At 43.2% G+C, this 27,261-nt stretch overlaps 1 protein-coding gene across 1 annotated transcript in view; it reads left to right on the top strand.

Annotated features, from left to right (window-relative positions):
- Positions 1 to 9,788: 9,788 nt before the first annotated feature.
- Positions 9,789 to 27,261, top strand: part of YWHAQ (tyrosine 3-monooxygenase/tryptophan 5-monooxygenase activation protein theta) — a 36,252-nt gene continuing 18,779 nt past the window's right edge. The window contains exons 1-2 of the mRNA XM_025867724.2: positions 9,789 to 9,943; positions 10,339 to 10,696. Coding sequence (XP_025723509.1) covers positions 10,403 to 10,696 — 294 coding nt within the window. The 5' untranslated portion in view covers positions 9,789 to 9,943; positions 10,339 to 10,402. The remainder of the gene's footprint in view (positions 9,944 to 10,338; positions 10,697 to 27,261) is intronic.

The following is a 27,261-nucleotide window of genomic DNA, read 5'->3' as shown; positions in this document are numbered from 1 at the left end:
AATAAATAAATCTTAAAAAAAAAAAAAAAAGGAAAAGAAATGGGGATGGTGGAGAATCCCGTTTGGGGGGCAGCAGCAAGGCTGCCTTGGATTTCAGTGAGGATGGAGCCAACGCAGGGTCTAGGGCCCAGGGTCTTGCGCCCGTGGAGTGCGGCAGGGACGGATGTCTGGGATCCAGTGGCTGAAACAACAGGGATCTCTCTGAGTAAGGTCTGCAGTGCGGTTTGGGCTGTGGTTCCGGCTACATACCTCCCTAGTGCCCACCCATGTTAGAGGCCTGGTTTGCCAGCCTTCCTTCATGATCGGTAAGAAGTGACTTCCGGTACTGCGTGTTTCGGGCTGCCGAAGGCTGTTGTGGACATGGCGGTTACTCTGAGCTTCTCGCTGGGCGTGCGTCACCCTGAAACGACAGAAAAAAGCCGCCCGGTTCCAGAAAATTCGGAGGCAAATGGAAGCGCCGGGTGCCCCGCCCAGGACCCTGACGTGGAAAGCCATGGAACAGATCCGCTGCCGCAGTTCAGACTGCCTGCATTACCGGGACAGCCTCTTGACTGATTTTTCCATCTCTAGTCCTGCCACTGAAAACTACCCCCGGATTGAGCTTCAAAATGAAAAGCTGCTTGTGGCATTCCACTGCTTAAAGTCCTTCCTGTACCTGCATATGGTTTGCCATAGCTTGTGTGTCCTGAATTGCAATTCTTCTATTTTTGAATACACCCACTTAAAAATCCTTCCTTGGGGGCGCCTGGGTGGCTCAGTTGGTTAAGCGACTGCCTTCGGCTCAGGTCATGATCCTGGAGTCCCGGGATCGAGTCCCACATCGGGCTCCCTGCTCGGCGGGGAGTCTGCTTCTCCCTCTGACCCTCTTCCCTCTCGTGCTTTCTATCTCTCTCATTCTCTCTCTCTCTGAAATAAATAAATAAAATTAAAAAAAAAAAGAAGTAACGGTCTCATATGTGAGTCCACAAGAGTCAGTTTCCGTTACTTGCAGCTAAGGACCCTGATGTCATAATAAACCTTGTCCAAGCTGGGTCCCGGGGTCTTCAGGAAGGGCGAGGGAAACCTGCATTTCCTGAGCACCTCCTCGCTAACGTGGCTACGTGTGCTTTTCTCACTGAGGCTTAAGCATCCTGGGGGCCCTGTGATGCTCTCATCTGGGCCGGGCGCGAGCCTCAGCAGGCAGCCTCCCAATCCCCACACAGGCAGCCACGACCTTCTGTCAGAGTCCTGAGACTGCCTTCTGCCTGCTGCTGGTGAGCAAAGTCTCATTTCACCGACTTCCTGGAGGTTGTGGGTTTTTTAAATCTTTCTTATTTGGTCTCGTGGTCTAAATCCATTGGCTCAAGACACGACAAGTGGCTGGCTGCCTTTTCCCCTTTATTTCCGGAAGCCGTGGGACGGCTGTGTTCCGTGTGAGCACGCTGGGGCTGGCTGGCCAGTCTCCGAGCTTCAGGACCAGGGGCAGGGAGAGGGGCGGGGGACCCTTCCTTCACGGGCCTCGATTAGAGCAATCGCCATCTCCAGGAGCTCATAGCGGAGCAGGGTGATGTGGACTCCTTCCTTCCAGGGGCGGCTTTTGATGGAACAAGCTTTCTGTGTTTTGTTTCGATGCATGATGCCCCCAAATTTCTCACCTGGGCTTATCCTGGCTTTCGGGAAATCCAGAAGAGAAATTGTGCAAATTAGTCAGGGAGTTATTACATTCAAAAGAATTCCTTCCTCTGCAGAAGTTCGCCTGCCTGGGTTCTCTTCATCACCAGGCCCGTGGCAGTTGGGAGTTTGTTCACAGAGCTGGACAGGACCGAGGGGAAGGAGGGGAGCTTCTAGCCCCTCCCAGCTAGAGTCATGGGTGCCTCCAGCTGGGGGCTGGACCCAGGCCAGCCTGAAGCCTTCCTGAGCAAGCAGCCTCAGCTCACCCTGTCCCGAGGCCACTGTGTGCCTGCCCATGGCTCCTCCCTCCCTCCATCCTTTGTTCGTTTGTCCACTTGGCCATCCATTTCTCGGCACCCGGCGTATCCATCACGCACCCTGCCAAGCACTCTGCGAGGCACCGGGGCTACGCAAGCAAATCACGGAGGCATAATCTCACCTTCCTGGTGCCTCGGCCTGTCGAGGAATCAGACCAGGAGAAGTGATGTTGTGTGTGTCATGCTCAGGGCGCTCACCCAGCTGGGAGGGGATAGGAGGGTCATTTCTGCTGAGATTCTGGATATGAGAAGGTAAAGATGTGAGGAAAGAGGGGATAGCAGGAGCAAAGCTTAGAAGGGGCAGAGGCCCAGGAGAAAGAGGGGAGAGCCAAGAGATAAGGAGAGGGGCTTCAAGGAGATCACTGGGGGCTCATGAGTCCCTGGAAGGATTCTGAGTTGATCCTGTTTATCTCGGGAGCACGTAAACAGCACCGTTCAAAGTGCTTTATCAACATTAACTCAGCAAATCCTCATGTTGACCCTTTCAAGAGGTATAATTGTTATCATCGTCCCCATTTCACAGATGGAGAAAACAAGGCACGGAATAGTTTGGTAACCTGCCCAAGATCACATATCTAGTGAGTAGTGGAGTCAGGACTCAAACCCAGGCTGTCTGGCTTCTGAGTCCAACCAGGAGCCGCAGCTAAATGCTGCTGAAGGATTTTAAGCAGGAAAGTAATGCAAGGGTCAGACTCACATTTTTTTTTACCACATCCTCCCTGTGCAGGGGCTAGGAGGTTACCATAACCAGTCTCCCCAGTGCGGCCTGCACTTGTTAAGCTGCCTATGTGGCTGAGCTGGTTATGGCAGAAGGAGGTGAAGAAGCAGAAGAGATTCCGAGTCTGGATACCAAGCTCTCCCTGGGTGGTCCGCATTCCAACATGCTGTCCAGAGCTCTTTGCAGAGCACTTGCTGTGAGAGTCATACAATCGAGTCCTGTGTGCATTGTTCTCCAACTGTTCTGTGTTCCTTCAACCGTTCAGCTGTCCTGAATTGTCTTCAGATGAGTCATAATTTGGGAGATGTTGAAGATTTTTTGCTTTATGTACCAAAACTTGAATATATAGATAGATATATGTATGTAGTGTATAACTGACTTCTTCAACAACAATGAAATGAGAACATCTTGAACATTTTTGGGTGATGATGAAGGCTCTTTGCTATGCACCTCGGCCCTGTCTGAGATACATTTGCCATGTGCCCTTCGACTAATTGGCGCCAACATCTTGAGCTTTTTTATGTGCTTTTTGTGGGTTTGAGGTCTCCACACTGACAACTGATTGCCTTGCATAGAGGGGATGCCAGGTTGGCCCCTGGGGACAGGCCTTCCAAAGCCTCAGCTCTTACTCTGCTCTGCATCATCAGGTGAGAAGGGAGAGTGGATTCAGAGGGACTCCCAGGTGTAGTTCTACTCCTGCCTTCTAAACAGCCCCCCCTAGACCCCGCAGGCTTGGAAGCCAGGGAGGTGAGCACGTGAGAACTGAAAAGAGAGGGTGAGCTTCCCAGTTCCTCCCTGAGCGCTGGGTTTTGCACCCCACCTCTGGCCTCTCCGCCAAGGTCCTCAAAGGCACGGGCTGTGTCTTAATCATTTTTGGAATCCCAGCCCCTAGGACAGTGTCTGGCACATGGTGGACCCTTCAATACTTTGTTGAATGACTTAGCAAGAAATTGGTCCTGAGTTAGGGCTTGGGAGCGCTCCTCGGAGTGTAGTGTCTGTAAGCATTCGTGCAGGAAGCTTAGGAAGGATTTCTGACTGCTCAGGGACCTTCCATGCGAACTTCAAGTCTCTTCGTGTGCTCCTCATAGCAGATGCAATCCCGTGTTTATGGCATTCATGAATTTACTACCGTTCTAGTGATTTCATGTACGGTTGGGTGCAAACAATTGCTATTATTGGAAATGCCCCCCTTGATGGCCTCCATTCACTCACAAAACAAAACTTCACTAAATGCCTTCTATGGGTCAGTCAGAGACACCAGGGACACGGAGGCAGAGGAATTTCTGCCCACTGGAAGATTACAAGCTAACGGGAGAGATGGACATGTAATTAATTAAAGGGAACAGACAAGGAGTGAGAAGGTGCCCTCTCCCTGCAGATGTGTTGAGTGTAAAAACAGAGATTTCCATATGAAAATAAAATCAGCCACTGACTCACTGGCAGATATATACTCAGCCACCCACCAGCCTCAAATAACCAAACATTATTCCTGGGCTGCAAACATCGGAGCTTCTGTCTTCCATCACAGGTGGCTCAGAGTCTTGTTTATTGTGGCGGAAGAAGATGGAAATCAGACAGGCCTGTTTTTGAATCATAACTCTATTGCTTACCAATTTGGACTGGTAACGTAGCCTCCCTGAGCATCAGTTTATTCAACCACACAGCGGGGATTATAATACCTACCTTTTGTTGAGAGGGCACTAGAGATACAAGATCAAAAAAGAAAACTCTTGGGCGGGGGGGGCTGGCTGGCTGTCTCAGTTGGTAGAGTGTACGAATTTTGATCTTGGGGTTGTGAGTGCAAGCCCTATATTGGGCGTAGAGCTTACATTAAAAAAAAAGTGGGGCGCCTGGGTGGCTCAGTCAGTTGAGCGTCCGACTCTGGATTTCGCCTCAGGTCATGATCTCAGGGTTCTGGGATCAAGCCCCATGTTGGGCTCTGCTCTCAGTGGGGCAGAGCTTCAGGATTGGGTCTGCTTCAGGATTCTCCCTCTCCCTCTCCCTCTAGCCCTCCCCTGTTTGTGCGCTCTCTCTCTCTCTCTCTAAAATAAATAAATAAATCTTAAAAAAAAAAAGGAAGAAAAGAAAACTCCTACCCTCAGGAAGCTCACAGTCCAACTGAGAGAGATTTATATGTCGTAGACATATACTTAAAGGTATTTAAAAATATCATATCACTTGTTGAGTGAAAAAAGAAAGTTACTGGTTGTATTGGTCGAGATTCTCCAGGGGAAAAAAACCCAATAGGATGTGTACATATACAGAAAGATATTTATTGGGCTGCCTGGATGGCTTAGTTGGTTAAGCATCTGCCTTTGGCTCAGGTCATGATCCCAGGGTCCTGGGATCGAACCCTGCATCGGGCTCCTTGCTCAGTGGGGAGCCTGTTTCTCCCTCTGCCTGCCACTCCCCCTGCTTGTGTTCTCTCTCTCTTTGAGAAATAAATAAATAAAATCTTTTTTTAAAAAAAGATATTTAGGGGCGCCTGGGTGGCTCAGTCGTTAAGCGTCTGCCTTCGGCTCAGGTCATGATCCCAGGGTCCTAGGATGGAGCCCCGCATCGGGCTCCCTGCTCCGCGGGAAGCCTGCTTCTCCCTCTCCCACTCCCCTTGCTTGTGTTCCCTCTCTCGCTATGTCTCTTTCTGTCAAATAAATAAATAAAATCTTTTAAAAAAATTAAAATTAAAAAAATTAGAAAAGATATTTATTGCAAGGAATCAGCAAATCCAAAATCTGCAAGGTGGGTCTATAGGCTGGAGACCCAGGAGAACCAATGTTTCTGTTTGAGTCTGAAGGCTGTCTGCTGTAGACTGAAGAAGAGCTGATATTTCAGATGAAGTCCAAAGGCCAACTGCTGGAGAAGTCTCTCTTGCTCAAGGGAAACTACTCTTTTGTTGTTTTCAGGCCTTCAGCTGATTGGATGTGGCCCACCCACAGTACAGAGCACAATCTGCTTACTCAACGTCCACCAATTTAAATATTAATCTCTCCCCAAAACACCCTCACAGAATAATGTTTGATCCAATACCTGGGCACCCTGTGGTTCAGTCAAGCTGACACATTAAATTAGCCATCACATTGAACAAAGAATGCAATCTCCTAAATGTAAAACCACATACATATATCCAAACAAAAAGAGAGGTAGCTAGAAGGCAATCCACCAAAATGCTAACAGTGGTCACCTCTCAGAGTCAGGCTCTCAAGATCTTTTTAATCTCCCTTGAACATTTATGTATTGTTTCCTTTTTTGGTAGAATGAATGCTATTACATTTTCAGTTAACATATCATCACAATCATCATTACAAAAGCAATCAAGCGTTTTAAAAAATACTCTATTGCCTAGCACATAGGAAATGCTGGGGAAATGGCAGAATGCTGGAACCCTTCCCCAAGAGGCCAGCTGACCAAAAGCTGCTTCAGGATGCCTGACATTCTACCAGTGAAGTTTTGTTCTTCAAATGGAAGAGCTTTCTTTCCTCTTAAAATACAAGTCATGGCAGAAGAAATATCACTTGAAGACTTACATGTTTGTTTGCCTGTTTTTAAGCAGGCTTCACACTGGACTCAACACAGGACTCGAACTCAAGACCCTGAGACCAAGACCTGAGCTGAGAGCAAGAGTCAGATGCTTAACTGACTGAGCCACCCAGGTGCCCCTAGACTTACATGGTTTTTAGTGAAGGAATGACTTGATTTGTTTTTTTTTCCTTAAAGCACACAGTGAGAGAATATAGTTATGCAGCCAAGGGGTGTCCAGGAGATGCCAGAAATGGGGTAACCATGGGCACAGAGGGATGCCTAGAGATGGCAAGAATAAATTTCTCCCACTGCAGACCTGACGGGAAACTGAGTTCTCTAGGCCTGACCCGGCCTTATGCCAGGGAATGTCTGGGAGATTTCCCTGACCAAGCTACCTTGATTTCCCTACCCGTCTGGGCTCTATGCGAATCTCACTTAGTGCCTCCAGGTAGAGTGAACAATGGGGACAACTCTTCAACTATCCACGAAACAGAAGTATTGATAATGATTACACAGGGTTGTGGGTGAAGAGTCCCACTCAAATGTTTGTTTGTCAGTAAAACATCGCCGTATGGCACAGGAGGAAGAAGTTCGTCTGAAACGAACCCACGGCTCTGTGCAAATAAACCACCGAAACAATTTATGAGTAAACTCAACTGGGAGGACTCATTCATTCTGAAATGTATACACCGACTGTGGCCATTCTGCAGGCCATTAACTCCACTAATTATGACAGTGACTGAAGAGATAAGGCTCCTTGCTGGGCAGACAGGCATCTCCCTCCCTCCAAACAGAGGGAAGGGAGGAAGAAACCTAGCATTTACTGAACATTTGCAATACGCCCAACATCTTCCTACGTGATAGCTCTACAACGATCTTGTGATGCAGGATGATTTTCGCAGGTTAGGGAACTGAAGTTCAGAGGAGATCACGGCGTCCAAGGTCAAACTGGAAATAAATAGCAGGGCTGGAATTTAGGATCTTCAGGCTTCAGATTCAATGTGCTCCCTCTCGCTCCAGCAGCTTCTTCTCACCAAGGAATTTAGTGAAGAAAACAAGAACATCAAACAAGTAAGTAATGACTTGTACTTTCTTTGTGAGCTGTCTGTTCCCTTGAGTGCTTGCCAGCACGTTGAATGTGGATGTTTAACACATTTTATCTTTACAGGATGAAACTCCTAGAGGACAGAGATTAGTCTGATATTTCCTAGAGTCCCTAGAGCACTGAGCAAAGATCTGGCGGAGTGGAAACAGAGATGGGCTTGGCTGCCCAGACCGCATGCAAGGGTCCAAATCCAGGTTCTGCCACTCAGTAGCGAGGAGTTTTGCACATAGTACTTAACCTCTCTGTGCTTTAGATTCCTTATCTGTGAGACAGAGGTGATGATCATAGTAGTACTGACTTCACAGTGGCATTAAGCAGATTAAATGAGTTAATACAAAAGACTTAAAATAGTGTTTGACACATGTATTCACTCAATAAATGTTAGCTTTTTATGTGTCGGGGAACCTCAAGTTCCCAGGGCTTTAATTTTCTCTCCCCGAGTTCTGTCAGGTGCAGAGGTGTCCTGATATGCACTTGTCCCTTTAGACCCCCATAAAATACTTTGTAATTTCATAGTGGGCCATTATTTCGAAGCTGTTTTCACCCATGATTGCAGATGACTGCAACTATGAGTTGGTGCTCAATGAGTATCTGATGACTGAATGAAAGGCAGAAATTTTAAAGACTGAGTTACAGAAAGCAGCGAAAACTTGCCCAAGGTCACCCAGGGAGATGGCAGCACAGCCCAGACTTTCGGAAAAAGAATTAATGTGCTTGCCCCTTCCCTCCCTGCCTACCACGGAGGTTCAGTCCCCTGATAATTGCCTTCAAGGGTCTCTGTCCCCCATCCACCTCCACCGGTATGTCCCCTTGCTTGGGCTGTCTCTAATTTCTAAGCTTGAAATTCACTGGTCATACAGAAAGCATTTTATCTGACCTTCCACATGCAAATTCTTTCCATTGGGATTTCTTGGTGTCCGGCTCCACCCCAGCCCGCATGGCCATAAACACTTGTGTGTCTGCAGCTTGGCCCCAGGGATTCCAGAAATAACAGCAGGGCCCTACATTAGAACGCTAAGACATAGTGAGGCATTTTTGCATTGACACAGGCCCTTTCCAACCCAGGCCTCTCCTGTCCGTCAAAGCACAAAGCAACCTTTACAAGTCAGGACAGGGAGGGGCCCGTAGGAGGGAGTTTAGATTTCTGGAAAGTCTGTACCTTCTCCTGCCATCTGTGCGAACTCTCAGATCTTCCATTCTAGAGATTCTCCAGATCTGCTCCAGCCCCGTTAGATATGAAATTCTTTCTCAGCTGTGGCATTCTTTGGCTTTCAAAGACCCACTCCCTTGCATGTGTTGGAACCAGAATCACAGCAGCTCACAGCAGTGTGAGCCCAGATGGCAATTTTCATCTTAAGATGGCACAGAGATCTCTTCCCGGACACCCAGGAAGGCCACCTGATTTGTCAGGCATTGGCGACCTGCCAAGAGCGAAGGGAGTGGCTGGACGGGTGTGCCTAGTTTAAAGAGAAAAGAAAGTGCTGGTGATGACCCTGAATAAAAGGCATCTGGGGCAAACTTTCTCACTTCAGAAGAGTGTGAACAGGAGACAGTCTAGAAGAAAGTCAAAAGTGAACATCTAGGAGAGAATTTTAGGTTTCCAAGTGTCCTCTCAAACATAACACCAGAAAATGAAACCCATATACACATAAAACGATGTGTAAAAAAATTATGTATTTAGATGCATAAGCTGGAAAGACTAGACAGAGGTATAAGAACAGCTGCTTCGGGCGGGGAGGGGTGCATAATGTGTGTTTTTCTCCAAATTATCCTCATTGGCAAGATAAAATCAGAGTATCTGGCCATTGCCGGAGAGACCTGCCTGGACTTTCTCGGGAATGTTACAAGCTTTAGGTGCCCGTCTGAAAACTTGAGTTGGTCATGAAAAGTCATTCTTAAGCGACTTTCTCCAGGAACGAATTCCTCTTTAATGGGGACGGAATTATTTCTAATTCGCAGCTCCAATCGCAACGTCATTAAAGGCTGGGTTCAGTGCATGGAGCTCCAAACCTTTGTCACGAATGGGGAAGGTGGAGGAAAGAAAGGAGCTTGTGCAACCAAACAGCCGCTTATGTCACCATCCCGGGCCCTCCTCACCAGAGCCGAGGGGAGCCGCGGCTGCATTAGCCCACAAGATGCAATGCACCATCTGCAGCGCTGCTGCAGCCGGAGACACGGCCACCGCGGGAGAGGTGGGGCGAGCCTCCCGCTCCCGTGCCGCACCCACAAATGCTGGGGGTGGCGGGGAGGATGAGGGGAGTTGGTAACAGCATCGCCATGGCAACAGTGACGTCCTTTTACCCTGGATCTAATTGGAGGAAACCCCGTGGCCGAAGCCGCAGCCTGCCGGCCAACCGAACTTGCCCAAGCCGACCCACCCTCCTAGCCTCCGCTTCCCCTCCCGCCCCGCCCTCTTTGCCCCCTTCCGCGCGCTCTGTCTTCATTGGCCAGCCGCGGGGCTGGAGGCGGGAGTCTCGGGAGCATCTCGGCGCGTCATTGGGCGGCAGGAGCAAGGGCAGCGGCGGGGCGGCCCGTCCCTCGGCTCCGGGGTAGGCTGAGACGGGAGGGTCCTCGGCTAAAGCCAAAAGCCGATCAAAGTGGTGGGACTCGCGCCGCGGCCGCGGAGACGTGAAGGTGAGCGCCCCGGTCGCCCCTGGCCCTCCTGGGCCTGGCCGGGGCTGAGGGCAGGGCGGGCGGCCGACCCTCGGGAGCGGCCGGCCTCGAAGCCGCCTCTCCTCAGGGACGGCTCTGGCGGCAAGGTGTGGGCCGGCGGCCGCTTCCATCTTGGGCCGGGCGGGCGCGGGAGCGGCCCTTCCACCTCTCCTTACCGCGGGCCGCCTCCGCGGGGCGCCCCTCGGCCTCCCGGGCGCTGGCGGGGAGCGTGGGCGGGGGAGGGAAATTCAACTGGGTGGCGCGCGCGGGGACGGACAAAAGGGGCGGCTGGCTGGCGGCGGGCGGCCCGGGGTGGCGGGCGCATTGTCTGACGGCGCCGCCCCCGCCTTTCTGTCCGCGCCCCCGCCCGCCCGCAGGCCGTCCGCACGCCTCCTCCCGATCCGGGTCGGTGCTCGCCCTTGCTCTCCTCTCCGCGCCCCCATGGAGAAGACGGAGCTGATCCAGAAGGCGAAGCTGGCCGAACAGGCCGAGCGCTACGACGACATGGCCACCTGCATGAAGGCCGTGACCGAGCAGGGCGCCGAGCTGTCCAACGAGGAGCGCAACCTGCTCTCGGTGGCCTACAAAAACGTGGTCGGGGGCCGCAGGTCCGCCTGGAGGGTCATCTCGAGCATCGAGCAGAAAACCGACACCTCGGACAAGAAGTTGCAGCTGATTAAGGACTATCGGGAGAAAGTGGAGTCTGAGCTAAGGTCCATCTGCACCACGGTGCTGGTGAGTCTGCACTTGTCCGGGCTGGGGAGAGAAGGGGTTGCGGGAGCCGGGGAACCGTACGACCGGGGCGCCAAGGCCCTTTTGTGTGTGAAGCCTTTCACGGAGAATTTCATGGGAATGGGAAAGAAACGTGGGCCGGGGCTTGCCTAATTGTCTGCGACGTGTGGAGGATTGGAGAAGGGTAGCCTTGGCCTCCTGAATGTGTTGTTTCAGTTCTTGAGGCTCAAAAAGCTGCTTTTCCAGAGGTGAGCAGATCTTTGCCCAGCTGCTGGGTTGCTACCAAACTGTGTGACTTCGAAACATCCAAGTAGGTTTTTGCAAGACTGAAAATCATTTTCTTGAGAGTACTGAGGAGATCTGGGAACCCTTTAAAGGAACGGAATCTACGCACAGGCTCCATCCAGCCTCTTGGAAGGAAGGTGCAGGCACTTTTCGATAGAGACAATGTGTGCGTAGTACGTTTTCCTCCCAAACCTAGTAATGGAAATTTACTTCAAAAATATGAACAGATATTTCATTTTTCAAGTAACAGTATCTGTTGAGCTTTTCCGTGCTAAAAGGAGTGGAGGGGGTGGGGAAAGTTGGGGAACTGTGAAGAAGGTACAGATAAACCCAAAGGACAAAATGTCCTGATAAATTTCAGTATTTGATAACATTTTCTCCCTATTATTTAGTTACACTTAAGCACTAATGTATCGAATCAAATTCATTTCTGGTGTGGAGCGGGCAAGGAAAGCTGTCCAGGTTTTGAACAGTCCAGTCTTAGCATTGGGTGGAGTAGGTGACTGCTCTGATTCACTCTTATTAGTGAGAGAGAACATTTTTAGCTTTGTCATGGCATTGGAGCTTTTGATCAGTAACATAAGGTTTTAAATTTTAAATGCCAGCATTATATCCCGGAGTGTTTTTTTTAAGTACCACTTTTACAAAAGGCCTACTGATTTTGGGCGTTTTAGGTGGGCTTTGAAAGGCAAGTGTGCTAGATTGGTGATTATTCAGGAGGCAGTAGAAGAGAAAATGCCTCCTTCCTTCCCATCCCTCTCTTTCTTGCCCCATCAGACAATGAATGGCAGGAAATTTTTTCTTTTTTACTTCTTTAACCTAGTTTTCCAATACAAATAATGGGTGATCTGGTCAGAGTCCTCGCTAATGGAGATAGCAGGTAAAGGGGCAATGCAGAGAGTGTACTTTATATTATATTTATAGGTCTTCTTAGCTTCCGCTCCCTCCCTGGCATGGAGGAGGCACTTTAAAAGCTTTTCAAACTGAATTGCTGCTGCTTGACTTAAAGAAATTTGCCAACTTGAAAGAGATGGCAGACTTCAGTAGCATATGGTAATGGTTATTGACAACATTGACTCTGTGAGCAAGGGAAGACTCCTACAAATTCCGTGTGTTGAGGAGAGGCTTTTCTATGTATATAGTACTTGGGTGCTCTCACAGCATGTTTCAGTCTCTTTTCTGTTCAGTTATTACTCCGTGTTTTGTTACTTACCTTGCAGCAATTCAGAATTACCACAGAGCTTTTCCTGTTCTCTAGCAAGTGAACTCTGGGCCAAAGGAATATCTGTTTTATTTGGTGGTTCTTATAAATTTAGTTTTTATGATGGCGTTGAGTAGAGTTTTGCTTAGTTGACAAGAGACTTGAAAGACCAGGTATATTAGACTTTTCGGCAGATCATTTCAATAGGAGAGAACCCCTGAAATGAGGACAATTTTTTTTTATATGAAGTGAAATAGAGTTTAGTTTGATTCGTTGGAGACGCCAAGGTGTAAGTAAAATATTTTTATTAACAAAATGGCTTCAGAAACTAATTGTGACTTGATGTGCAGCCTATAAAGAAATCTTGGGAAAGCCCATCTTCAAGCTGGCAACTGTTTTGGAGAGCTTCGTATGTGCAAGGCACTTTGCTAAGCAGTATGGGGAAGAACAAAACGAAGAACCATAGATTTTGTCCATTAGTAATTGATAATACAGAGTGCATGTGAGAAATGCCCAAATATATAATTCCCATAAGATGCTTATGAACAAAATGCTACGTAGTTCAAAGAAAACCGAAACCTCAGGAAAGGCTTCACAAAGCGTGGTTTTTGGAGTGAGCTTTGATAGAGGAGAGTCAGGAAAGGGAGATTGGAACTATATAAGAGAATGTCAGAGTGAGTTTTCTTCATTTGGTTGACAGTGAGGGAGGCATTGAAGATTTTTGAATGGTTTTTGTTTTTTTGTTTTTTTGTTTTTTTTTTTGAATGGTTTTTGAATGGCGTACGTGTCGCAGCATCTAGAATTCATGGTTTGAGTCCTAATTACCGGCTTGTAACCTTAACTGACAGACAAGGAGGAAGTGATAGACTAGTGAGCAAAGCCTGATGATTGATAAGTTAGTAATTTAATGCAGATTCTACCAAAGTAATGAGGAAAGAAGAGTGAAACATGAGATTTCTGAACATGGGTGCCAAAATGAGATTTTCTCTTTTTTCCTTTGGTGAACAGGAAGGCGAATTTGGTGTGGAGAAAGTAAGTGAAACTGACTTGTTATAGAAGACTGGGTAAAAGAGTAACCTGAAGGATGGGTGAAATTTTGATCCTAAATAGCAGAGATTCTTAGCCTTTCTCTTTTATAGAGCAGTAGGTTGGGGGTGGAATTCTTTGGACTATTTACTCAAAATGACCATGGAGGACAACTTTCAATTCTTGATAATCACTGTATTGAGAGAGTATACTGAACTGTAGAGGCAGGAAAAAATGTTAAAGTCCAAATGAGTAATTGAAAGAGCAAAGGAGATTAAGAGGGCCCAAATGGCCAAGACCAAACTGTTTGTAGTATCTTAGAGAGGTTAGAGATTTCACCCAGTTACCAGTCTCTCAGGGTTGTTTGTGAAACCAGAGGGTTGGGCTAAGTTTCTGGGTCTCTTTCATTCTCATTTTGGGGGACTAGAAAGTTCTACAGATCCTAGCCATTCGACCTCTGTTCTGACTTTCTCCCACCTCTAAAATGAGCAATTTATAAAGTCCAGGTTGAAGAACATGTCATTTGACAGTGTATGAAATGTTGCAAAACTAACAACTATAGCAAAATGTTTTCAGGAGGAGGAGGTGATGCATGAGTTGTTGGTTTATTGGGAGTAGCAAAGTTTAAGCAAGAAAGATTAATAAGTTGTATGACAACCACGCAGTGTAAATAGCATATGTGGGGTGTTTGGGAGTCATTAAGAACTTAGGTGTGAGGTAAGGGCAAATCAAAGAAATCAAAAGGTTCACCAGAGCCTTCTGGACTTGGGAACAAAATTTGTCATCTACAAAGTCAGTGACCTTGGAGTAAGAACAAGACACTTAGAGAACGTATACAAGATAAAACGTCTGTCTCAGACAACCCCATGTTATCCTTGGGTGTTGATGGTCGTTTAGTAGACTAATTTTAATAAGCTGCTTTGGTATAACATATAAATAATGTATGAAACTAAGGTGCATGTAAATAAGAATAATTTAAAATGGGCTAACAAAACTGTGAAAGTTGTCTGTGTCTGTAAAAGCAGTGTGACCTTAATTCAGTAATACGCTTGAATTTAGTTAAGGGTTCTAAATTAATCTTTTAATGAAAATGGGTCTTGTGTTGGTTATTATTTTGAAGTAAGACTGATCTTGATAGTTAATGAATCTTAATGTGGTTTTATTGACATAATGGAAAAATTATAGGCTCTAGAATCATACGGACTGTTTTTGAATCATTACACCACAGCCTCAGTTTTGTGACCATGGGCAAGTTTCTTACTCTCTTGGCCTGTTTCTTCATCTATAAATTGATGATGATGGTGCCTGCCTTAATAGGTTTGTAGTTAAAATAATATCAAATAACTGACATTTATTGGGCATTGACTATACACTAAGCACTATTTTAAGCATTTTATATTCATTTTGTTCCCCTAAGTTAAGTTGACAGTATTATTTGTTTTAAACTTGAGAGAACCAAGGCATAAGGAAGTTAAATAACTTGGTCAACATCACGAAGCTAGTAAATGGTAGAGCAGGGATTTGAACCCAAGTGGTCTGACTCCAGATGAAATTAAGTGAAACCCATTTGGCCCTAAATACAGGGTAGCTGACTGAAGATTACAGTGTGAATCTCTGTTTTGAGGAATTTGTACAGTTTAATATAAGCCGTTATGTCTGTAAGTTGTGAAGGAGGGAAGGTAGGTCTCTGGTGGACGAAACTCCTAGTCTGTAATTTTGAAGCCCTCCTTATATACAGGATATCGCAATAAAATTCTAAAACATCTTGACTCTAGCATCTTTTGCCTTTATATTGTTAGCTCCTTGAAGCCAAGAGTTGTTTAGGAGTGAGATGGAATGGAATGTTGTGCGTACAGTCATGTAAGTATAAAGTTAGATCAGTGGTTCTCAACCAGGGTGAATTTACCCCTTGGGGGACATTTAGCAAGTTCTGGAGACAGTTTTTGCTTGTCAAGAATGGGAAGGAGGGGTGCTACTAACATATGGTGAGCTAAAGGCCTGAATACTGCTGAGCATCATATAATGCACAGGAAACACAACAACAAAGAATTACCCAGCCCAAAGTGTCAGTAATGCCAAGGATGAGAAAGTCTGGCTGGATCATGAATAAAGTGAGCAGTATTAAGTTGACCAGACTGTAAAATGCCTTCTTTGGGTTCTTTTTTTTTTTTTTTTTTTTTTTTTTAAGATTTTATTTATTTGCGAGAGAGAGACAGCGAGAGAAAGCAGGAGCAGGAAGGAGAGGGAGAACCAGGCTCCCTGCGCCAAAGACAGACCCTTAAACAACTGAGCCACCCAGGCGCCCCTCCCTTTGGGTTCTTACTAACATGTTGGCATCTTGTCAGAACCCTTTGTCTAGACTTCAGTCATTTTTTTTTCTTGTTACTATTGTGTGTGTGTGTGTGTGTGTGTGTGTGTGTGCTATTTTAACTCTATAGAGTTCACTTTTCTGGAACTTAATCATTGAGTGTTGTATTTTCAAGGATGTGTATCATGGTTGCCTCCAAAGCTCTAAGCTTTGCCCTTTGAAAAACTTGGCACGGATTAAAAAGATGGAACTGAAATTATAATGACATTTATTAGGAAGAGGTGATTAAATTGATGGACAGCAAATATTCCCCTCTCATTCATAACTGCCAAATATGCTATTTTTATATGCATATGTGGTTCCAGGCTTTTAAACCCTTGGTGTGTGTTTATTTGGATGTTGCATAATTATACTAATGCTCTATTGAACATGTAGGTTGTAAACAATTTTTCTCCATTATAAACAACACTGGGAAGAACATCCTTGCTGCATGCTTTATGCTAGGATTTACTTAGGTTCTTGGAAGTGAAATTTCCAAATCAAAAGATGGGCTTTTCTTTTTTCCACATAGCCCTCTGAAAAGATTGTGTGCATTTGCACTGTCATCAGCAATTGTTGAGAATGGCCATTTCCCCTTGTCCTCTCCAGCACAGATAGGTTTTTGAGGCTAACAAAAATCCAGTGACTGGAAGGGTTCAAATTGTACCTCCTTGTTCAGTATTGGAGGTAATGAGGACTACCTCTCTTCTCAGAAAGGGCTAGTTACCAGACTTTTTTTTAAGTCTCATATACAGTTTCACTTATAAAATGGTACTATAGCATGGGATTAGTTAACTCAAGGTGCTTAACAGTTGGGAGATCAGCTTGATCATATTGATGTTCTTACGTGATATTTCTCAGTACCAGGTTTTGTGTTTAGCTCTAGTTGTTTCGGAGTAAGAACAGCATATATATTTGTACCATTGACTGTCTAGGTATTAAGGAGGAATGGTAGAGAAGGCGTCATTTAAGATATATCAAGAGAAGAAAAATTATAGTTCATTCATTGGTACTTTAAACTCTTAATCCGTAGGTAAATCAGTGATGAAGTTTTTTTTTCTTTTAATATTTTATTTATTTATTTGACAGAGAGAGACAGTGAGAGAGGGAACACAGGGAGAGGGAGAGGGAGAAGCAGGCTTCCCGCCAAGTAGGGAGCCCGATGCCGGGCTCGATCCCAGGACCCTGGGATCATGACCTGAGCCGAAAGCAGACGCTTAATGACTGAGCCACCCAGGCGCCCCAATGATGAAGTTTTCTTGAATATTTCATGATAAATAATCTGACCAGACTTGAAAACATTGTTTGCATGTTGAAGTATTTCAAGACAAAATGATGATGATGATGATATCTAGAACTTCCAAATAATGGGTGGGGGCATAAATGAAACAAGAGGGTTTATGAACCAATATAGGTGCAGCTGGCTTTAATGGGAATCCATTATGCTATTCTCTCTCTTGCGTGTGTTTGAAATTTTCCGTAATTAGAAAGGTTTTTACCTCCTAGAAATTCCACTCCTGGGTATTTACACAAGAGGGATGAAGATGTAGGTCCAGAAAAAGACCCGGCCAAGAATGTTAATAACAGCTTTATTCTAAGAGCAAAAAACTGGCGACAGTCCATTAATAGTAAAGCGGGTAAACTGTGGTATATTCACACAATGGAATACTACTCAGCAATAAAAAGGAATGGACTATTGCTATACATTACAATATAGGTGAATTTCAGAAACATGCTAAATAAAAGAAGCTGTGCAAAAAAGTCCATCTTGTGGGCACCTGGGCATCTCAGTCGGTTAAGCGCCTGCCTTCGGCTCAGGGCATGATCTCAGGGTTCTGGGATCAAGCCCCTCATCAGGCTGCCTGCTCAGCAGGCAGTCTGCTTGTCTGCTTCTCCATCTCCCTCTGCCCCTCCACCCCCACCCCTCCCCCGAGCTCCTGCGCTCGCACACTCTCTCTCAAATAAATAAATAAAATTTCTTTTAAAAAGTACATCGTGTAATTTCATTTATATGAAATTCTAGAACAAGCAAAAGTAGTCTGTGGGTGAAAAGTCAGAAGGATGGTGGCCTCTGTGGATGGAGGCAGAGATTGACTTGACTTTCTTTGGTGATTGTAGTGTTCTTTATGTTGATATGGGTTTGAGTTCCGCCGGTATATGCATTTGTGAAAACTCACCAAATGTACACCTAACGTTTATGCATTTCATTTTATATAAATTTTGCTTCAAAAGGAAAAAAACTAATGATGCACATACTGGTGTCTTCAGTTTACGTGAAAACTAATAGAAATGGATGAATATGTGATAAAGCAAGTATGGCAAAAGGTTAATAGTAAAATCTGGGTGATGGGTATAGGGGTGTTCACTGTAGTTGGTGGTTGCCATGAATTAGGGGTATGATATTTTACACTGCTGTGATTGAATGCCTCTAAAACCTATAGCAAGGTAAACAGTGAAAGCTAGGTCTTATTGATGTCAAAATAAAAGCATGTATGGGAAGGTTTCAGTGTCCACCTCAGAGAAAGGGCTGATAGACTTGTCACCTTAGCTTTTGTTTTTATTTGGTGATGAATGTTAGATTGATGGAGTTATGGGTTACAATGGAAGACTTACCTAAGTGACCAATACTCTAGAGCAGTGTTTTATTTTTTGTCTTTTGTTTTTAGTAAACTCTGTGCCCAGTGTGGTGCTCAAACTCACCACCCCAAGATCAAGAGTCTCATGCTTTATCAACTGAGCCAGCCAACCCTACTTATAGGGCAGTGGTTTTCAAACTTCTTGGACTCAAGACAAACCTAAACATATTGTAGAACCCAAAAGCTTTTGTTTTATACCTGTAGATGTTTACATTATTAGAAATTAAAAGTGAGAATTTTGTAATTCGTTTAGAATGCATTTGGAATAATAAACTCACTAGAAATTAACATAATGTGTGGTTTTAAAGATTGTGGTGAAATATACATAACAAAATTTACTATTTTAAGTGTACAGTTCTAGGGTATGAAGTACATTTACTTTGTGCAACCATCACCACCACCCATCTCCAGAACTTCTTCATCTTCTCCACCTGAACTCCTTATTCTCCCCTTCGGGCAGCCACCATTCTACTTTCCATCTCTAAATTTGAGTACTCTAGATACCTCATATAAGTGGAATAATAACTTTTAAAGAGAAAAAGTAAATAGTGGCATTGCTTTACATTATGTGTATTGCAGTATCCCATCTCTTGTAGCTTCTGGAAAACTCCACTCATCTAACAGTGACCATGAAAAAGCAAAAAGCATCTTAGTATTGTGAAAATGGTTTGACTTTGTTTCCCCTTCCCGAAAGAGTGCAAGAGAGACCCTTAAAGGTCCCCAGACCACACTTTGAAAATTGCTGCTACTCTGTGGGGATTCTGCTTTGAAGCTTGCTAATCATCACTGTGATCATCATGGGGTGATAGAGCAATTTTCTGAGTAGTTGTCATTCATTATGTGGTGATAATGAAATTTGTAAAACCTTCTCCTTCTCATTGCCCCATCCCTTCATCCCTTAAATTATTTTAAGAATATAGGCTTGGGGACCAGGAAAAGTCACAGATTTGGTAACAAAGAAAAAGGAAAAGTTGGTTTTAGATATTGGGTATTAAAGAGTCCCTATTCCTGAGAAATGAAAGAACTGGTATGTTGGAATGACTTCTTCCTTATATTGAGAATGGTAATGTAAGGTTAAGATGATCTCTCTTTTTCCTCCTGAATTCCCAACCCCAAAGCAGAGTTGACATGAATGAAATATGTTGATAATGGTCTTTTGCGGTTGGTTTCATTTAGGTTTGAAAGGTACAAAGCTTTTGGAGCTGGGTCAGCTGTTAGCACGGTTGAAGCATCTCAATGAAACTTTTCTTTCACACAGATCTTCACTATACATTTCACAGTTTTTCTGTTCACATGAGCTGTATTCCATGAGCTTTTCGTCCTCTGGACCTTTTACTCCAGTTGGATTTGGTACTAAGTAAGTATCGTATTATCCTTAGTTTACTAGCTTTAACTGCGAACGTTCTCTCTTCTGTATGTCTAGGCTTTACTGGGAGAAATGGGGAAGCAGTTGTGCAGGTGGTAAGAACATGACTATAAGGGTTTTTTTTTTAAGATTTTATTTATTTGTCAGCGCGTGCGCGCGCGCGCGCGAGAGAGAGAGAGAGAGAGAGAGAGAGAGGAGAGAGAGCACAAGCTGGGGGAGCAGCAGGCAGAGGTAGAAGCAGGCTCCCCGCTGAGCAAAGAGCCGATGTGGGACCCTGGGATCATGACCTGAGCCGAAAGCAGACACTTACTGAGCCATCCAGGCATCCCTGACTATAAGGACTAATGTAAATTTAATGTAAATGCTTGTTTCTTAAAGGACAGTCTTAGATTGCTGTTTATAAATGGTAGGGTAACCATGGGAAATAAGTGGGGAAATACGTGAAAATGCTTTAAAACTAATGATACTGATGTTCAGATTAGACTTGTTACTGGCCAAGTTGCTCTTGCTGGTGTTTCTCATCTAGTATTAATACTCCCACTTTCCCTCTTGTTTTGCGCATTCACCAAACAGCCATTACTTGAACACAGCTCAGAACAGTTTTGTTTTTTTAAGAACTACAGTATTAGACACCTGCTGTTAGCTATATATATATATATATATGCATGTATGTATATATATGTGTGTATATGATGTTTCGATCTTTCAGCTTGGTACTATTTCCAAGTCTTTAACAATAATTTATTTATTTATTTATTTATTTATTTATTTATTTATTTATTTAATACTCTACACCCATTGTGGGGCTTGGTACTATTTCCAAGTATTTAACAATATTTATTTATTTATTTATTTATTTATTTATTTATTAAATACTCTCTACACCCATTGTGGGGCTTTAACCCCCCCACCCCAAGATCAAAGAGTCGCACACTCCACCGACTGAGCCAGCCAGGCACCCCTAGCAATATATTTTTTAGATCTTCCATGCATGTGTTCCCCTCTCATAATTCTGATGGACTAATGAAGAGGTTAGAAAGGTTACAGTTAAGGGTTTATGCATCCTTTAATCAGAAAATACTTTAGATTATTTGGAGGCTAATTACAGAGACCAGGTATTTGGTTCTTGGTGATGTCAGAAACTTAAGAGAGTTTGGCAGGATCGAATATCCAGTTAATATAATCATGCTATATGAAAGTTAGTGTTAATGTAATTTAGTTTTTACTGTATTTAATTTTTTAAACACAGTATTTAAACATCCAGGAACCGACGTTTGAAATGGGAAATGGTGCTATGTTGAAGTGACTTCAAATTAAGACGGGAGCCTTTATCAAACTACTTGACGGTCCCCTGGAAATTTTTATTTCCTCTTCCTTCCCCCATACCTGCCAAAGTATTTGAGGTAGAAGAAAACTTGGGAACGATTTAATTAGAGAAATGATCAGGAAAATAACAACTTCAGTAGATGGGGGAAGGAGGTAGAGGAGTGTGCATTGACTGTGTTCAATGGCTAAGTTTAAGAGTAAAGAACATATTTAAATAGCAGTATTTATTTGGCAAATTTGTTTATCCGAGTGTGCATTGACTGTGTTCAGTGGCTAAGTTTAAGAGTAAAGAACATATTTAAATAGCAGTATTTATTTGGCAAATTTCTTTTGTTTATCCAAGTTTGCATTTCATTTATTTTGTACAGAGATGAGGCTGTCAAGAAAATGACATTTATTTTTCTATTATTTCTTGTTACATTTTTTTTTATCTTTAATTATTGCTGTGTTTAAAACGTGCAAAATTCTGGTTGGCTCAGTTGGAGGAGCGTGCAACCCTTGATCTGGGGGTTGAGTTCGAGCCCCATGTTGGATGTAGAGATTATGTATAAAATCTTTTAAAAAATAAATTAATATATAGTACAGAGTAACCTGGTGCAGTTTGAATAACTCAGCAGGTGGAAGTGAAGGCTCTACCTCTGTTTTATTTATAACCAGCTGTACATTTTTGGGAAGATAAAGGTGATCCTCTTTATGCGGTTGTCAAAAAAAAAAAACACTTCGTGATTCATTTTTGTCTGACACAGACTTCTGAGAATTTCTGCTTTTAATCTAAATGGCCTGACAAATGTTTATAAAGCTTATTTCACCTATTGATAGAAATAATTTCCTTTCAAGATATCAGAGCAGCATATCCAACCCCCAAATCTGTTGAGTCTTTAGAGGACCTACAAAGAATTGTTAGTATAGGTTCTCCAATACTTTTCTGTAGGGGGTGCCTGGCTGGGCTCAGCTGGTAGAACATGCAGCTCTTGATCTCCGGGGTCATGAGATCAAGCCCCACGTTGGGCATAGAGCTTACTTAAAAAAATAAAATAAGGGCACCTGGGTGGCTCAGGCGGTTGATGGCTCAGGTCATTATCCCATGGTCCTGAGATGGAGCCCCTGGCTCCCTGCTCAGCAGGGAGTCCGCTAATCCCTCTGCCCCTTCCCCCCCCCCCAGCACTCGAGTGTGCTCTTTCACAAAAATAAATACAATCTTTTTAAAAAATAAATAAATAAAATAAGACCTGTTTTTCCATAGGATATAATACTATCTTTCCTGTGGTAGAATTTATGATTAGAGAGTTTATGGGAAAAATAGGATTAAAGGGATGGATGGCGGTTAAAAATGAATCTCTCAAACTCTGAATGGTTTTCATTTAAGAAGTGTTCTCTGATCATCTGATCTTGTGTGCTATTATTGTTTGTTCTGTTTTTAAAATAAGACAAAGCCAATGCACTCAAAATTTTAGTGATATTTTACATATATTTTGAAGTCATAGTAATGAGTGCTATACAAATAATTTCCTTTTTTTTCTATTCTTCCTCTAAAGAAACTTCATGATCTTCCTCTAGTTTCAAAGAAATGCTTGCAAAATAATTTGTCTTAGTTGCAGATACTGTCTATATTAAGAGACTCTTTTTCCACTGTCTTGATTTAACGACTTGGGAATATCGGTTCATATTTATCTTTTTTTTTTTTTTAAATTAAACTGCATGCTCAGCATGGGGCTCAAACTCACAACCCAGAGATCAAGAGTCTCATACTCTACTGACTGAGCTAGCAAGGTGCCCCCATATGTATCTTTTAAATATAACTCAAGTACTGTAAAATTCAGCTATTTAAAGTATATGATTCAGTGGTTTTTAGCATATTCACAAAATTGTGCAGCACCACTACTAATTCCAGAGCATTTTCATCACAAAAATCCTATGCCCATTAGCAGTTATTCCCTGTCTCCACTTCCCCCAGTCCCTGACAACTACTAATTTACTTTCTGTCTCTATAGATTTGTCTATTCTGGACATTTCATCATATAAACAGAATCATACACTCTATGACCTTTTGCATCCGTTTTCTTTGACTTAGCGTAATGTCTTAAAGGTTCATCCATGCCTTTTTATGTCTGAATAATATTCCGTTGTATGGATTTACCACATTTTTTATCCAGTCATCTGTCTTTGGACATAGGGCTTGCTTCCATCTTTTGACTATTTGAAATAATGCTACTGTGAACATTCATGTACACTTACTTTTTTTTTGAGATTTTTTTTAAAGATTTTATTTAAGAGAGAGTGAGTGCATGAGTGGGGGGAAGGACAGAGAGAGAAGTAGAGAGAGACAGTCTCCAGCAGGTTCACCGCCACGCGCAGTGTGTGATGTGGGGCTCGATCCCATGACCCTTGAAATCATGACCTGAGCCAAAACCAAGGCTTAAAACTGACTGAGCCACCTAGGTGCCCCTGAGATTTTATTTTTAAGTAATCTCTGTATACAACATGGGACTCGAACTCACAACCCTGAGATCAGGAGTCATATGCTCCACCAACTGAGCCAGCCAGGGGCTCCCCATGTACACGTTTTTGTGTGGACGTGTTTTCATTTGTCTTGGTTATATCCCTGGGTCATATGATAACACTGTTTAACCACTTGAGAAACTGCTATAATGCCAGAGTGGCCGCACCATTTTAAATTTCCACTAGAGTTCCAGTATCTCTGCATCTTCACCAACAGTCATGGTGGGTATGAAGTGCTTTTGATTTGCATTTTTAGATGATTAATGGATGTTGTGCATATTTTCATACGCTCATGGGCCATTTGTCTGTCTTTGGAGAATTGTCAATTCAAATCCTTGCTCATTTTTTAATTGGGTTGTCTTTGTTGAGTTGTAATAGTACTTTATATATTCTGGATACTATACCTTTATCAGTTATATGATTTACAGATACATTCTCCCATTCTGTAGGTCGTCTTTCACTTGCTTGATAGTGTCCTTTGAAACACAAAAGTTGTTAATTTTGATGAAGTCCAGCTTGTTTTCTTCGGTTGCTTGTGCTCTTGGTGTAATATGTAAGGAACCATTGCCTAATCCAAAGTCACGAAGATTTACACTTACGTTTTCATCTAAGAGTTCTTACATCTTAGGTTTTACTTTTAGGTTTTTGGTCCATTTTGAGTCAATTTTTATATATGGTGGGAAGGTAGAGGTCCAGCCTTCATTCTTACCATGTGGCTATTCAGTTGCCTTGCACTATTTGTTGAAATGTTAGTTAATATATCCTTGATCTGAAATTCTCAACTTATGGAAAAAATAATCAGAAATGGTTTGGCATAAAAATTCACTTAAGGAAACTTGTGACCATTCCATCCTTATGCTCTAGCCAAATTGTTTGCCCGAAGCACTCCGTAGTTTGTTTCCATCCCTCTACTTACTGCAATTCTCACTTCTAAAGCCTTCCGTCTGCCATTTCTGTATGTTGAAATCACACCTATCCTGCAAGATAATTTAGGTACCCCTGCACTCATTCCATAGTCATTTATAAATTTCAGCCTATTAATACTTTCGCATCTGTTTCCTTGCACTATTCTGTGTGTAGTTATGGGTATATGAGATGTGTTTACTTGTATGAAAACAGGCATATTGATTTACATACTTACATAGCCAATTAGCTGTGAACTCAAATTCAGCTTTTCTAGAGAAGTGCTTTTTCCGTTTCCACTGTGTTTCCACTGCCTTTCGTTGTAAAAGTCTTCCTTTGTAGACCCCATTCTTCTGAAATCCTCTCTCCTTTCTCTGGATTCTCTTTTGTGTAGAAATAGGGGAGAATTGGGGCTTTATTCAGTCATGCTCTGTCACTAGAGCAGCTCCCTTTTATGTCTTTTGATATATACTTACATTGCTTTAAAAGACTTGGGGGGAGGAAATAATTACTGATTGTTAAAGTTTGCAACTATTACCGTATTAGAAGGAGTCCAGGTTCCCGAATGGGCCTTGGGACTTAGACCTTCCAGCCTTTCTTTCCGGCCTCCTTTCTCACTCTTCCTTCCCTCTGTGCTTGTGAACTTTCTTACCTTTGCTCTAATTCTCCCCCCCCCGTGTAAGAATGTGTTGTTATATTAATGTAACGTTCTCTTTCTCACCAGGCCTAGTCGTGAGGCCCAATTCTGTATTGTCTGGAGTTTACCTGTGTCCTGAGTTCCTCTTGTGGCTGCCCCCAAAATAAATTTAACCAATTCAGATCAATATTGGTAAGCTTTAAGGGTATGTAAGAATAAGGACTTCATCTTTATTTTTTCCTCTCTATACTATAAGCACTACTTTATTTTTCAAGGTTATTTTTTTTGTGCTGTACCCCCTAGTTCATTTGAATGTAATCAAATCAGTAACCATATAAATTTAGTTCCAAATGCAGAGTAATTTTCTTACCACAGTCTTTTAAACTCCTTTTTTGACTCTGTTCTTCCCTTTGTGCCCTGTAACAGAGTTGGTAGACTAGAGCACTGTGTGTGTGTGTGTGTGTGTGTGTGTGTGTGTGTGTGTGTGTGTTTGTGTGTCCACAGAGATATGTGGCATAGGTTAGCCATACGGAAAAATTAGTCTGCAAATAATTATATAATTTCTGTAATGTAGAAATGGCTTAATCCAATTTGTCATAGACTTACAAAAGATAAAGTTCATATGAAAGTACACTGGTGTATTTGCTAGTATAAGCTATTATCTTTTTTTAGTAGTTTTCCTGGGATAGCTCAAAACTTGACCCATATACTAAATTAGCAAGGCAGTTTTGACCTGTTTTTAATTACTAGAACATGCTTTCTATTAGGTATCAGGATGTTTGTCAGTACCAAACTTAAAATTTGACTTCCTGTTTTGTTTTTCTTTTTAAGGAAAACTTGTTTTCTCACTGTCATTTTTCTTTTACTTTGCAAATCAGTGGCTAGAATAGTTTCTGGATCCCAGTAAATTGCAAGTTCTCTGAGGGGAAGGAAGTACAGACACTGGTGTTAGCCTTGATTCTTTCGGTATCTTGTGGTTGTGTATTGTAGGAATTGTTTTTAATGCAGGTTGACAGATTTGGAAAGTAGTGTTAGCATTACTGTCATTCCAGACCTGTGTATCTTGCCCACAGAGTTGAGAATCTTTGAACAGAAGGTATAACATTCCTGTCTTGCTGTTTCGGCCACTCAGTATCCACCTGCTAAAATGTGAGGATATATAGCAGACAGAGATCAGAGATAAAGGACTGGGCATTATATTTGTTTCTAATAATATCTGGAATTGGCTCAGCTGTTTTGTGTGAAGTGAGGATACAAAGACGGTGATTTTCTTTGATATTGGCACATGGCAGTTCATAGACACCCCAGTGTTTGTTAGAGGCTTAAACTCTTTCTGTTACGTGTCTTCAACACTGTAGTCATAAACAGCTCTGTAGCTGAGTTGGAAAATAGGATGAACATTCTTATACAAAAGTATTTTATTGGTTTTGGGTTTTCTAAAGTACTAATTGTTGAGGGGAGCCGAGGGGGTGCACTATGTTCACAGAAAGGCCATCTTGGCCTCAAAACCTTGCCTTGCTGCCCACCCCCCAAAATGGGGGGGGGGCAGAGAGATAAATAAAGCTTTTTCTCTTTTACTGAGAGCCCTGGATTTTTTCCCTGCCCTCTCCCTCTGCTTGTTTATCCTGTGTTTTTTAGCTCTTTACTTTCTTTTGCCCACAAAAATAATTAACCACTTGATTGTATGGACTAATCGGGCTTACTTTTTTATTTTCATTATAACTACAGTAGCACATACCCCTTTGGGTCTGAAGAATCCATATTAATTCTCTAACCGTGATGACAATTTAGCATGACACAGTAATCATACTAATGTTGATTTGTTAATTTGACAAATATCCCAGCCAGTGTTGAGTTTTAGGTCTTTGTTACTTTCAGAATTATGTTTCAACAGTTTGAACATGTGGTGGTTTTAGTCTAACACTAGTATCAGTTCTTTCTCCCAAGAATGCACATGCACATTCATGAGTACCCCAGAGTTGTATGAATTTTAATAAATAGCAACTATTGCTATGATGGCCTAATAACACTTTTTCAGGGATTCCCCCACTGCCACTAAAATCAGGATAAAGGAGGAATTTGTTTGCTTGTTTGGCGGGGGTGCCAGATCACTAAAACAATAGTAGTGTACGTTTATGGTCCAGGGTTTGTCCCCTTGGCCTTTTGGGCTCCACATCTGATTATTCGTACATTGAGAGTGGAACTGCAAAGATTATAAATCGATCAGAGCATAATGTTCTAGTCATGTTCATTGCCTATGGGCAAATTTACAGGAGGAACCAGATTTAGCATTTGGAAATTGTTTGGTGAGCACAGAAATCCAACAAAAGGCAGTGATTGGA

Source organism: Callorhinus ursinus, unplaced genomic scaffold, assembly GCF_003265705.2.
Source record: "Callorhinus ursinus isolate GAN/ISIS: 27379988/994484 unplaced genomic scaffold, GSC_fseal_2.0 scaffold10, whole genome shotgun sequence".
Classification (NCBI taxonomy): domain Eukaryota; kingdom Metazoa; phylum Chordata; class Mammalia; order Carnivora; family Otariidae; genus Callorhinus; species Callorhinus ursinus.
This window is presented reverse-complemented; position numbering and strand designations above follow the sequence as displayed.